At 38.4% G+C, this 14,314-nt stretch overlaps 1 protein-coding gene across 1 annotated transcript in view; it reads right to left on the bottom strand.

Annotated features, from left to right (window-relative positions):
- The window catches only part of opcml (opioid binding protein/cell adhesion molecule-like), a 217,827-nt gene that overhangs the window by 53,861 nt on the left and 149,652 nt on the right, over positions 1-14,314 (bottom strand). Inside the window, exon 3 of the mRNA XM_026329262.2 lies at positions 11,943-12,068. Coding sequence (XP_026185047.1) covers positions 11,943-12,068 — 126 coding nt within the window. The remainder of the gene's footprint in view (positions 1-11,942; positions 12,069-14,314) is intronic.

Genomic DNA, 14,314 nt, shown 5'->3' with positions numbered 1-14,314 from the left:
ACACACACACATATATAAATATATGAATGAATATGTAGTCATGTATAATCATGTGTAATCATATACATGATTATTAGTAAAACTCCATTAATCTATGCTCCACACAGTTCTTTTTCATTTTTAAAGCATAGAACCCTTGTATTTCATGGTTAACTATTTGACCTAGAAAGTCTGGCTAAAATAAAACCAGATGAGTTTTGGTAAATAAAGTTATTTTAAAAAAATAACAAAAGAGGCAGCAACAAAGAGTTAAATGAATGAATGAATGAATAAATAAATAAATAAATAAAAAGACTAAGAAGATAAATTAAAAGAAAATGGCAAACAAGAATTCCTAGCACAAACATTCAAAGATCCTCCCTATGTACCTCTAAACCAAAGAAAAGAAAAATCTTGGTAAAGTGAACTATATACCACTTACGTATTGAGTTAAAAACACTGCTCCTAGTTAATCTATGCAGTCATATTTTCCCGTGTGTGTGTGTGTCTGTGTGTGTGAGAGAGAGAGAGAGAGTGGGAGACTGCTGAAACTGCTAAATAGATGATTCAAGAGGAGACACGCTGCTCACTGAAAATCACAGCTGCCCAAATAACAGCTCAGAAGCATACATACATACATACATCCTATGTAGTAAGATGTGGCGAGACTTCATTTGATTGGTGAGCTGGATTGGGTGTCTTTTTATCAACAACATGTACATCAATCCATCCATCCTTTATCTATACCCGCTTATTCCTACAACATGTCCTCTTAGCCTATATAACTATATGAGTTGCTTGTTTTTTAGCAGCATCTGCATTAGCATCTTTACTCAACCCTTACCATGGCTGTTGCTTATCAATATGAGCTAAGCTTATGAAAAAGTCATAGTCAAAAAGAACAAGTATTACAGATTCCTGTTTAATTTAATTCCTACATTCATACAGGACACATAAGCTTACTCTGCTTCACCACCCTTCAAGACTGTAGGTGGTAAAGGTCTGATACTACAAACAAAGGCATATCACATTACATATATTTCTCAATGCTACCATACAAATAGCTTACAGTTTTTATTTTGTGTTTATGTTATGTTGTTATAAGCTGCAGAGAGCTCTCCAACTCCTCCTTTTAAAGTAAAAAATGCTATGCATGTTAAAGGATTTTTTTTATCATTTCAGCAGTGATAAAGCCTAGTTGTGTAAAGCGCAGCTGAGTCTCTGTACCAATTAATTCTTTATTGTGTAGCAATCAGGCACCCAAGTTTTGTAGGAGAAAAGCCCCCCCAAAATTATTCAATTTAAATGCACTGTGATTCAATAAGACTCTATAATATGATACACAAAAGTAAAAATAGTTACTGAGGACTGACCATAATGAACTGTTCTGAATCAAAGACTAAATACCAGATAAGTTACTAGAGACTAACAACCTGGGAGAGAATATAATAATGAATAATAAGGTAATTACTATTTCATAAGTATATTTGAAAATGAATAATGGCCACTGTCTTCATTAAATTAGATAATTGGACACAAACCTTATTGATTGAGGCACTGCTAGAGCCTGAGAACCAAGGGTTTGTCCTTGATGACATTTCATATGATAGCTGGCATTTGATCTTGATAGCTGATGACAACTTGATTGCTGCAAAAAGCAAACCACTGTTTTTTTTTTCTCTTTTGTATGAAACTGCTTTATATGATGTTAAGTTTTTATTTTATGTTTTGTCCAAATTAAAGATAGTGAAGTGAAGTGAAAGTAACTGCGGTGGAAAATTACTATTGATAAAAAATGGCCTTCTCTGTGGAGTAGTAGTGCCTAGTAATCTGCAAACCCTAATATTTCTATTAGTTCCTTCAACAGAGCACTGTTATTAGAAAGCATTATAGTACAAACTAGTGGTTCTGTTCCCTTGAATCAAAAATTTAATGTAACTTATTTAACTTATTTACTTTTGCCCTCAGCCAGGAATCCTGAAGCGACAAACCTTACAAGTTAAGTACCAGCAGTAGCAAAATTAAAATACGTAGAATGAGTGTTCCTACTTAGGCACTCCAGATGATTTAAGCCAAAATAATGATAATGATAATGATAAGCTGCACATGTGTATATCACCATAGTTATTCTCAGGAACCACTGAAGTGTGGTGTTTATCAAGGAATGCATTTTAAATGTATGACACATTTGCTGTTTATTTGGTGGAGTATCGAAATTCAGTATAACACTATTTTGTCATGTTACAACATATCAAAATAATTGTTTGCAATTCAACATCAGTAATATACTGACATTATATATACCAAAATTGATACAAATGTGATGTATGGTATAATAGCAGTATGTTAATATCCCAAATACCTCAATTCTTGTTTGGTGTGGCTATAGCAGTTTATACAAAAATAGGTCATCATTGGGCATTCTAAATACCTACCAAGTTTGGTAGCTGAAACTTTATTTCAACCACAAGAACACCATGTCAAAATGAATAGTCAAGACCGGTTAAAAAGCCATTCTTTCTGTTACCAGGTGGTGGCGTTATGTTGCGTTATGTCATTCTGTTATGTTGCACATATGTATATCATCATAGTCATTATTCTCAATAACCAGTGAGGTTCGATGCTTTTCAAATGATGCATGGTGAATTTATGACACATTTCCTGTTTATTAGGCGAGATATGCAAATTCATCGTAACTCCATTTCATCATATTTCAACATATCAAAAATATCCTCACAATTTGACATCTGCAACATTTTGTCATCACGTATACCATGCCATAATAATAATCCTTACAGAAACAATAGAGCTTCGCACCTCCAGTGTTCGGGCCCTAATGACAGCACTGTCAAATTAGACCATGTACCTTCTTGAAACATATCATTTTACTGTCATAGCCCTGGCTATTGCTGTCTTTAACAAATTATGTCCATCCATCCATCCATACAACCACACACACTTAGACTCACTCCTATGGGCAATTTAGAATCACCAATCAACCTAACATGCATGTTTTTGTGGAAGGAAACCGGAGTACCCAGGGTAAACCCACGTAAGCACGGAGAAAACATGCAAACTCCACACAAAAAGGCCAGGTTGTGAACCCATGACCTTCTTGCTGTGAGGCAACAGTGCTAACCACTCATCCACCGTGATGCCTTAACAAATTATGTGATATTTCATAATAGGCAGTATTTTTGTGGTGAAGTGATTGCAGAACACATGCTTCATCTACTGTAGGTGAACGGAATTCAGTATTACATCCAAAATATCCGTGTGAGTAGGCCTGTCATATCTATTTTTGATTGACAATATATTGTCCAAAAAAATAATCCCACTGCTATTGACATTTTAAGACCATTTCCCCATACAAATTCCTTCATGATCAAGCTCCTTCATACTTTAAGACCTCATAGTACCATATTATCCCAATAGACCACTTCACTCTCAGAGTCAGAGTGCAGGTCTACTTGTGGTTCCCAGAATTTCCAAAAGCAGAATGGGAGGCAGAGCCTTTAGCTATCAAGCTCCTCTCCTGTGGAACCAGTTCCTAGTCTGGGATCAGGAGGCAGACACTCTCTGTACTTTAGGCTAGACTTAAAACCTTCCTTTTTGACAAAGCTGCTTTTTGATGTGGAGTTACTGGCCCCACCGAACTGTTGGTTAAGTTAAGTTATTTACCCTTATTAGTTGCACAATGGGGAAATTGCATTACCCACCCAAAGTTCACAGTGAACACACACACACCGTAAACACACAACAGGAGCAGTGGGCAGCCATTGCTGCGGCGCCCGGGGAGCAATTGGGGGTTCGTTGCCTTGCTCAAGGGTCTCCCCTCAGTTGTGGTATTGAAGGTGCAGAGAGCGCTGGCTATTCACTCCGCCCCACCGACAATTCCTGCTGGTCCTGAGACTTGAACCCGCAGCTTTCGGGTTACAAGTGACTCTCTATCTATCATTAGGCCACGACTGCCCACAGGACTGGTTTGTCAGGAGTCCTGACACCTAGACACCTGCAGTGTCTATTTGTTGTTTATTGTTGCTGCTCATTTCTCTCTCCTCTATCCACTCACCCCAACCTGTCGAGGCAGATGGCCGCCCAAACTGAGCCCGGTTCTGCTGGAGGTTTTTTCTTCTGTTAAAGGGAGTTTTTCCTCTCCACTGTTTCCAAGTGCTTGCACATAAGCGATTTGTTGGGTTTTTTTTTTTTTTTTGTAAAGTGCCTTGAGATGATTGTATTGTGATTTGGCGCTATACAAATAAAACTGAATTGAAGTGAACTGAATTTCATGCCAATGATAAAATGATTGCATATTAACACAAGTACACCCTTCCAAAGAACACAGAACTTTTGATTCTAAGTAGATAATGGAATTTCATAAAAATTAAATATCTGAAATTAATAAAACCAATACAATAAGATCACACAATGGCTGCATCTCTTTGGTTATATGGTGAGGTGCACTATCTGTCAGTGTGCACATCTTGTATTGTCACTTTTATATTTGTAATGTCATTCAAAGGCACCTGTAATAGCCAGTTGTTGTGAATGTCCCATCCTCCTCTCCAGCTGTGGTTTTTGCTCACAGCTCAGAAAACAGGATGGGGATGGTTAAGTTTTAAATCAGCTGTTAGATTGTTTCTGTTTTTAAACAAAGTGGACTCACTGGCTTGTTCACATCAATGGGCTCTCCTCTTTCATTAGGTTTAAAGCCAAAATGTTCCCACACTGGAGTGGTGGAATTCGACTTATAAACAAAGCCCATTTGTACTTGTTTCAGAATCTCTGGTTAAACTTCTGCAGTTGCTGTAAAAGAGGCCTATGAAAAAAACGTATTATTATTATAAAAAACGTAACGTGGACTTGTGAAGGTACATATTTTCACTCTAGAAACAACTGACAGAGAAAACACAGGAGGACAGAAGCAGCACAACTCCTGAAATGTTGATGTCATTCATTCTGGTGTAAACAAACAATATCTAGGTGAGCAAAAACTATTGAAGTCATGTCCATTATATATATATATATATATATATATATATATAATATAATCGATAAGTCAATAATGTAATTATTGGGATAAGCCTGCATACGAATTTACAGTGTGTGTTTTGAAAGATATTTCACTTCTTGAAATGGACTTCAAAAGAGATTTGGTAATAAAAATGTAGGTTATGATCACTAATTATTGTACACCTACATACACAAATAGTATAAAAAACATTTCTAAAGTAATTTCTGTAATTATGAGATGGAAGAAGTGTGAAACCACAATGTTTAGAGCATGAAGACTGTCAGTCAGACTGAGGTGACTGAGAAGCAAATGGTCCCTCTAACAGTGTTAGATATTTTTTCCAGAGATGAAGGACCTGCTGGAAGCATGATCATCTCACCAGCACTCCATTAATCAGACTAACAGAGCTTAAGAAAGGGCTTATCCTCCACACAGATGTAGGACCTCCTAAAAGATGACCATCTCAGCAGTACTCCATCAGTCAGAGAGAAAGGACAGACAGAGGTCACTTTGAGGCCTATGACAAATGAGCATAGAGAAAAACTAAGCTCTTTGGGTAGGACTCCAAACATTATGTCTGGGGATACCAGATATTTCTCGTCACCTGGATAATACTACCGAGTCTGATGGAGCTCGAAAGAACCTTCCACGAAGAACTGGATAAACTTCCCAAATCCAGGGGTAAAAAACTTGTAGACTTATCCAAGAAGACTTTTAGCTAGAAAACAAATATCTCAGCAGCAGGGGCTTCGGCAAAGAACTGAGTTAAGGGTCTGAATACTTTGTAAAGTTAGTTATTTATTTCTAAAAAAAAATGTTAGGGATGCACTAACCAGACTTTTTCTGTCCTGATACCTGCTGCCTAAACTCAGATTATGTGCTAATACTACATACCTATCTGATTGCATTGCTTGGGTCTCCGAATTTTAAAAGTTGTACTACAGCTACCTCACTGTGGTGAACTAAATAAGACAACATTTTGCACCAAGGATTGCGTGATGCAAAAATTGAGTTGCTGCCTGCTGTGACAGAATTCATCTAACTCTTAATCATGGAACTTAATCAAGTCATCAACAAAAAACTGTATTTAAAAGCTCAGTACAGTCTGGCTGATAACCACATCTGCATTATGTAGTCAGAACCGGGACCAATACTGATCCAGTGGTCTGAATCATTGCATGTGTGCTGATTGCCAGGTCTTCAGCAACAAGACACCAAGTCTTCCCCACTGACAAATCTGTCAGAGTGCTAGACCTGCTACTTATTTTTTTTTTTCTGTCAGCTGCTCCTGTTAGGGGTCACCACAGCCAATCAATTGATCTACATGACTGATTTGGCACAAGCTTTACACCGGATGCCCTTCCTGACCCAACCCTCCTCATTTATTCAGGCTTGGGACAACTCAAAGATGGCACTGGCTTGTGCAACCTCAGTTGACCTAAAAACCTAAAATAAAGTCCTTAAGATTAACCTCCTAGGACTTAGCGTCCACATACGTGGACATCACATTTTACGTTGTCTGCATCATAATACTTTGGTACTTTGAATTGTGTAGCGTATGAATGGTGCTATACAAATAAATTTGCCTTGCCTTGCCTTAATTAATTCTGTGTAACTGAAGCCTGTTGTACACAAATTACAAGTGCTTCATGTTCAAAGATAATATTTGGTTGTTATATTTATTGGTTCCACCAAACCCCAAATAGCTAGAAGAAATCTAAAATGCAAGCCAAACCAAAGCTCAGGTCTTAGGAGGTTAAGAACTACTTTTATTAATCCCAAAACTGGGAAATTCCCCTCTACATTTTAACCCACCCAAGTGCACACACACCATGAACACACACCTGCAGCCATTGCTGCAGCGCCCAGGAAGCAGTTGGTGCTTTGCTCAAGGGAATCACCTCAGTCGTGGTATTGAAGGTGGAGAGCGCTATTCGCTCCGCCCCACCAACAATTCCTGCCGGTCCTGAGACTTGAACCCACAACTTTTAGGTCACAAGTCCGACTCTCTAGCCCTTAAGCGACAACTGCCCCAAATTAGGTCTTGCAATAGTCATATACATTTTAAGGTGTTTCTTTTTGTTTGTAAAAACGAGGGCCAAACAACACAACTGCTATAGAAGTCGCACATAAGTGTCTGAAGCAAGCGAGGGTCACGTAAAATACTGTAGTTTGGGGCAGTAATGAGCTTTTATACTAATGGTCATTGCTGACCTAAAATAAGAAGATGATACAGAATGTTTTGTACATTGTTCTTTGCTAATGAGAATGATAAAAGAAAATAGATTTGTTAGCTTTAGAGTTGAATCTAGATATTTTGCAAACCTCTGAGTCTGACCTTAAAGTTCCATTTTAATAGGACTCATTAAAATATTACCAAATTAAAAGGAATGATAAATGATAATTGTTCAATCTAGAAACACCTATAAACAAGGAGTACATCTATCAAACAACTACTACATTTATCAAGTCTATCTGTGGTCTGAGTCTATATCATAGACCTTACTACCAAAAGCACACAACCCCAATATGGTAAATTTGATGAAACCTATAATTACACAGGCCTGTGTCTTCTATACTCTATACAAAGAACAGAATACATGCAAGGCTTTCTTTCCAGTATGGGAAGCACACTGTGAAGTGTCATGCAATGTAATTTTTCTAAGAATTTTTCTTTTTTTGTAAGAAACACCTGCAAACATGCTTTTTCTTCTCCCGGTGAGAACTCCTTCACCAGTGTCACCAGGCAATGTTGGAGTATTGTTCCTATTGGAAGGCAACATCACTGCAAATTGCTTGCCTTTCAGCTCAGCTCATTGGGAGTCTAATCACAAGTTGACAACATCTGTCTTTGCTGCTGTGGTTCTGTCAGTCTTTCATCAAACGATTGGCCTCCAGACGTCATGTAAGCTTTTGCCTCACAATTTACTTGTCAAGACTCAAAATCTGAAATTTCGAAACATTATTCATAAATGGAAAATGAAGTCAGTTCTGCAGGGACCAAAAAATAATACTGTTTCAAACTTGAAGTATAACCACATAATAGTATGTCCACATTTCAGTGTTTTCTCAGACTTCAAAGTTAAAAGGTAGCATTGTAAATACAATTGCTAACTTTTTGTAGCACACTCAACTCAATGGCTGTTAATGGGCATGCGAAAATAAGGACTTTAATTCTGAAAGTTTTCTGATAGTTTTATATCATGGGAATGACCTGTGGTTAGGGTTAAGTTAGGTAAAGATAATGGTTTTGGTTAAATGTTAAAGATTTCCATCTTCCTGCATCCAGTCTCTGCTGACCAAACGCTGGTCAAACTGGACTATGATGGTCAATTTATTTACCTGCTATTACAGTTTTTGCACTGTGGTAGACAGGATCATTGACATGGCATCGCACAGCTATGCTTAAAGAGCAATCCCACAGACATTTTAATCCTACTGTTGTATTCAGGTTAAAGGGATCCATATTGCATTGTCCCTTAAACAGTTTTCTCCAACCATGTCTTCTAATGTTTTGAGTGGCCAGCGGCCAGCGATTTAGTGGACCCTGCAGAATAATTTATGTAGTCCCCACTGAGTGGAAATGAGGACTAAATCTTGCGGTGCACAAAAAAGGGTGAGACTTAAATTGACAGGATATAGGATATTTTCCAATGTGGTTTTCCTTCCTACAAATGGCAAATAAACTAAACTGAAACTGAAACATACATATATTATTAAGTAAACAACCATAGAGGCTATACATTCATGGGATACTACTCTTTGCTCAATACTTATGCCACCATTTTTAATGGAGGATTCACTGACATGCACATCTTTTTTATAGTCTTAATTCATTTTCTTCAGGGATTCATATAAAATAGTAACAGCAAATCTGGCAATAAAGCAGTTTACATTTTCTTGAATGCTCAAATTAGACAAATTTAATATTGGTCATATATTTCCATATTCTTCTACATTTACAGGTGAACTTTCACAGTTGTTATAGTGAAAGTAGAGGCATCTTTTTTGCATCATTGACTGTAACAGTACATTTGCTCATTTTCCACACAATCTGAGTGTGAACATTTTAAATGATATGGCATAAAAAACAATGATCAAACGGCAAGGAAGGCTACATAGCAGATTTGACATTTTCTAGAAATGCTGTTTAACTGAAGGAGAAGGCTGCTCACTTTAGTGCTGTACTAACAGGCACCAACACTATACTTTGAGGGAGCAGTCCATTATTGCTGGTAACAAACAAAAAGCAAGCGGTGAGCTAGTTGGGAAAATGCCACACTGTAGGAAAAACATTTAAGATTCTGACTCCCAGCAAAAGTTTCTTTGGCTGCCCAAAATATCCCCCCAAAAAGCATCTCTTTTCATTAGTGCAACTCTGCAAAATGTCAAGTAAGATAACCTAATACCTTTCCTGTTGACAACACATATACACATAAATACAACATCAGCTCTCGGGCTACAGATGGTGCATACTATTTTGAATGAAGTGTGATTCTGTTGCTTCATTTGTCACTATATTTGCTGCTGTTGGTAAGGTTGTTAGTGAGGAGTGACTTTTACACATTCATGCTGTTTGCGTCTTTTCAGAATGTTTGCTCTCCAGTTATGCTCCACTTGCTTGTTGTGAGAGAAGTGGTGTATGGAACAAAAGGATATCAGCATTAATGGAACATTAGATTATGTCACTTTTATCAGCCTGTATTATCAACACACCAACTGCTACATTGACAGGTCTCTAGTACAGCTTGTATTTAAAGTTATATTTTTGCCTTTATCATAGAGGACATTAGAGAAAGGATAGGAAATGCAGGAGGGACAGTATGAGAGGACATGCAGCACGAAGGACACCTGGTCTGGGAGTTGAACCAGCATCTGCGCATTCACTACACCACACACAGCCTCCCATAGCAGCTTGTATTTGACAGAAATAATACTACCCACTTAAATATGTAACTGTTAGTAATATTAGCTTTTAATTTATAATTCTTCCAAATTCTTTGATATGTATTGAGCTCAGCCCCCATGTGTGGTGTTATATATATGGCACCATTCAGTTGGTGGTCATTAAAGCTGTTTTTTAATTTTATTTAATTACAATACACTTCAACAGATTGCAAGGAGATCATGATAGTATGTGTAACTACTGGGAAATAAAATAAAACAAATAAAATTTTAAAAAATTATGAAATAGATGAAAAACAGGAGTGGTCTGCCAATGTGGATGCAGTGTACAGGAAAGGGCTGAGCCGCTTTCTTCCTGAGACGGCTCAGTTCCTACTATGTCTGCAGTGACATGCTATGCATGTTCTACTACACAGTCATGCCAAGTATGCTGTTCTTTGCGGTTGTCTGTTAGAGGAGTGCCATTATGGACAGGAACTGTAAGTGAAACAAAGGCCAGTTCTGTGCTAGGCAGGGGGCTGGACCCTCTCAGAACTGTGGTGGAGCAGCAGATGTGGAGGAAGCGGCTTGCTATAATTGACAATAATAAACACCCCCTCCAGACATACTGACTAAACAGAGTAGCAGCTGCAGTGGGAGGCTCATCTCACAGCGCTGCAGAACTGAGAGGTTGAGGAGATCCTTTGTTCCATCACCCATTTGACTTTAACAGCAACTGTTGATAAGATATTAATGCTATATGTTATTGACTGGGTGCCTTTATATGATTTTGTGTATAGTATCATTCTGTGTATATGTAAATATAAGAGCCCCAGGACAATCTGAATTTCCCCTATGGGGATGAATAAAGTATCTCTCTATCTCTAAAGTGGTGGAGGGCCACTGCACGGACTGTGACATCCAAATTTTGTTGGCTCTAGATAATGTGGAACAGCTGGGGCTGAAAGCATTCATGTCATGTTGGAGGCTGAACATCTGATCCTATGGAGAAGCAGAGCATGACTCACTTCTGAATGCTTAGTGGGAGGCATGGTACAGACACAGAACACAGAAAACACATACATGCAGACACATAGAGGCAAACAGAGCTTCTTGGCTTCCCTTCAGGTTGTGAGGTCCCAACACAACAGAACCAACCAGTTTTGGCTTTGGTATTAAGTCCTGTCAGGCTACAAGTTGTGCAGCTTTCACCCCACATTTCTACCAAGTTAAAAAAAAATACAAGGCTTCGGTCAGTAGAGTAAATTATGGCATTATTCATCATGAAGCTCCTTGTGGCTATGTGAACTCAAAAGCTAAAGATTCATATGGCTGGAGGTAAATAGCTATTCTGCAGGTAGGCGAATATTTATATGAAGCAAGTGTTAGAGGTGTGTGTTGTGTGGGAATGTTGACATCAGGCCACTTGTGTAGGAGAAGTAGTGCAGTCACCTTTAAACATGCATGACACATTTGTAATGTGAAAATTCTGAATTACCTTTAACAGTAAAACAAAAATTATGAAATTCTATTGAGGTAAGGATTTTAAAACAGATTTTAGATTAAAACAAATGTGGTAAAAATCACCCAGCCCCGGATAAGTGGAAGAAGATGGATGAATGAATGGATGGATGGATGGATGGATGGTAAAATCATACAATAAATCTTATAATTTTATATAACATCACATTCTATACCTCACTCATGACATTTAACAAACTGAAGCTACATTTGTCATCTTAGCACATTTGTGACTCTAAATAATAAACAAAGATTATTTCTATATCATATCTAATCAGTAATCACTTTCCCATAACAATCCACACATCTCCATCCATCCATTATCTATACCCGCTTATTCCTTAACCAGGGTAACAGGGATCTGCTGGAGCCTATCCCAGCTCTCTTTCGGGTGGATGGCAGGGGTACACCCTGAACAGATCACCAGTCCATCGTAGGGCTCCACACATCTCCATTTTACAAATGCACAGAATTCCTCCCATGATTTGATAAAAGCCAGAATGTGTAGGAAGATTAAAATAAAATGAAAACCCTTGTGGCTTACCTCTTGGTGAATGATGCTTCCATACAATGTTGGCCTCAGGTCGACCGACTGCCAGGCACATAAGATTGACATTGCTGCCCTCATTCACTGTGATGTCCTTTGATATGTTAGTAATCCTTGCGGGCACTGAAGGGAGAAAGAAAATCATGATTGATGTTTTTAGCTTAATTATTGACACATGAGCATTATTATGATGTGTGGGTGCGGTGCAGGATGGAGTAGGAGAGGAGAGGAATCGAGTGCAGGACACACACTTATTAAGCCTGGATCGACCAGGCTCAGGTAAAATACATTTAATTTTGCCGCCACTTGGCGAGCAGTCAGACATCAATATCTCCGCCACTCGGCGGGGAGGCAGGCAACAATATGTCCGCCACTCAATGTAAAACAACAGCTTCTTCATGAACACACAAGAACAGATCATTAACCATAACTAATGACAACTATAACTAATGCTGTGACGAAGAACAAAGAAACACAGAAGGTATAAATACATTCAGAACAAAATATTAATTAAACACAGGTGAAAGTAATTTACCTAATGCAACACAAAGCAACCTATAACTAACCTAAGGAGCACAGGAAGCTAACCAAAATAAAAGTCCAAAACCGGAACTGAAGAATCCATCCCATAACAGATAAGAACCGTGATGAGGTTCAAAATAAATGTGGGTTGGGGACTCAATTAGTATGAAATTAACTGACAAATTCTCTGGCTTGTTGTGGTGTTACTCATGACTGATTTTCTTCACCATGCATCTTTCGCGAGTTCTTGATTAAGTACATCTGGTGAGATTGTAGCCACAAATTAAGTGTCATAAGTTCCTCACTCTTCTACACTATAACATACCTCACTGGCTTTTCATTGGTCTAAATGTCCATTTATTCACTTAATTGTGATGGTTCCCTACAAGATTAGTACTACTGCTTCTACTGTTATCCAATCACCAGTGCACCAGCTGGATACAAGAGCCGTTACATAGAGTAAAGTAGTAAAGTGGACAGGTCAGTCTCAGCCCCTGGGCCCAATGGCATTCCATATAGGGTGTATAAGAATACACCTGGCCTGTTGAAGTACCTCTGGCACCAAATGAAAGTGGCATGGAAAAAGGCCATCACACCAAAGGTATGGTGAAGGGCAGGAGGGATCTTCATTCCCAAGGAGAACTCTTCAACCATCAACCAGTTCTGCCAGATCACCCTGCTCAGTGTTGAAGGGAAAATTTTCTTCAGCACTGTGGCTCAAAAACTATCAGCGTTCTTACTGAAAAACAACCTTGTTGACACCACAGTGCAGACAGTGGGCATAAATGGGTTCTCAGGATGCCTGGAGCACGCAAGGATGCACTAGTCACTTCCTCCTTCTGACTTTTCTGCTTGCTCCTGCCAGCCTTACTTTGCTTTTATTCCTTTTTATTTTTATCCAATGATTTTATTCTTTTAAACATTATTTTAGCCTCTTTTAACTGGACTTTTACTTTTGCTTTTAATAACTAATCTGGCCTATTGAGTGACTATAGCCACGGATCGTTTATTTTTCAACATGTCTGGAAAAGAAGACACATTGTGCCAAAACTTCCGGATATATCTTCAGTAAGTCAGTGTGTTACAAATGAAGATCCTCACTTTGGTATCTGAAAAAGGACTTCACAACACGCTCCTCTTCAGACCCAATGGTAAGAAGGCAAAATCTACTATCAGTAATAAATGCTATGCTGACCAAAATGCTACTTTGAACCTGGACGATACAGTGTCTTTCCCAAAATGTTCAGAAGTGGGAATTGATCAGAATGAAGCCACCTGGCAGAAACTTGGTGCCAAATCAAAGTGACACAGAATTAAAAAGAAGAATGATGGCACCCCAGGGGCATATGTAGCATCACCAAACATACAGCTCAGAAACAGATTTTCTTTTCACTATCTGATCTAAATTATAATGAGCAAGATGCTGTTACTCCTGTTACTGAGAAACAAAAACAAAAAAGCAATAATTTTAAAAATGGGAGCCATGGAACTAGTCAGAGAGACACTGACAAAGAATCTGTGCCAAATGTGAAGTACAGAGTTATCCTGCTGCATGGAGACGCTGCTATCAGTGACATAAACAACAGCAGAATATAGCGGCACCACCAGGTCGTCTCAAAACACCAAGAAGTCAAACAACTGATCCTGCATGTGCATGCAGTGGACACCAGAAAGGGAGAATCAGAGGTTTTAAAACAGGATTTCACTAAATTATTAGAGAAACTTGACAAACTGAATTTATTAATCAGTGGATTAATAAATTCAGTCAGCTGCTTGCACTGAACATGTGGCTGTACAAGGCATGTGAGATAAGAGAAGTGCATTTCATTGATAATTTCAACTTGTTT

Source organism: Mastacembelus armatus, chromosome 14 (genome assembly GCF_900324485.2).
Source record: "Mastacembelus armatus chromosome 14, fMasArm1.2, whole genome shotgun sequence".
Classification (NCBI taxonomy): Eukaryota; Metazoa; Chordata; class Actinopteri; order Synbranchiformes; family Mastacembelidae; genus Mastacembelus; species Mastacembelus armatus.
This window is presented reverse-complemented; position numbering and strand designations above follow the sequence as displayed.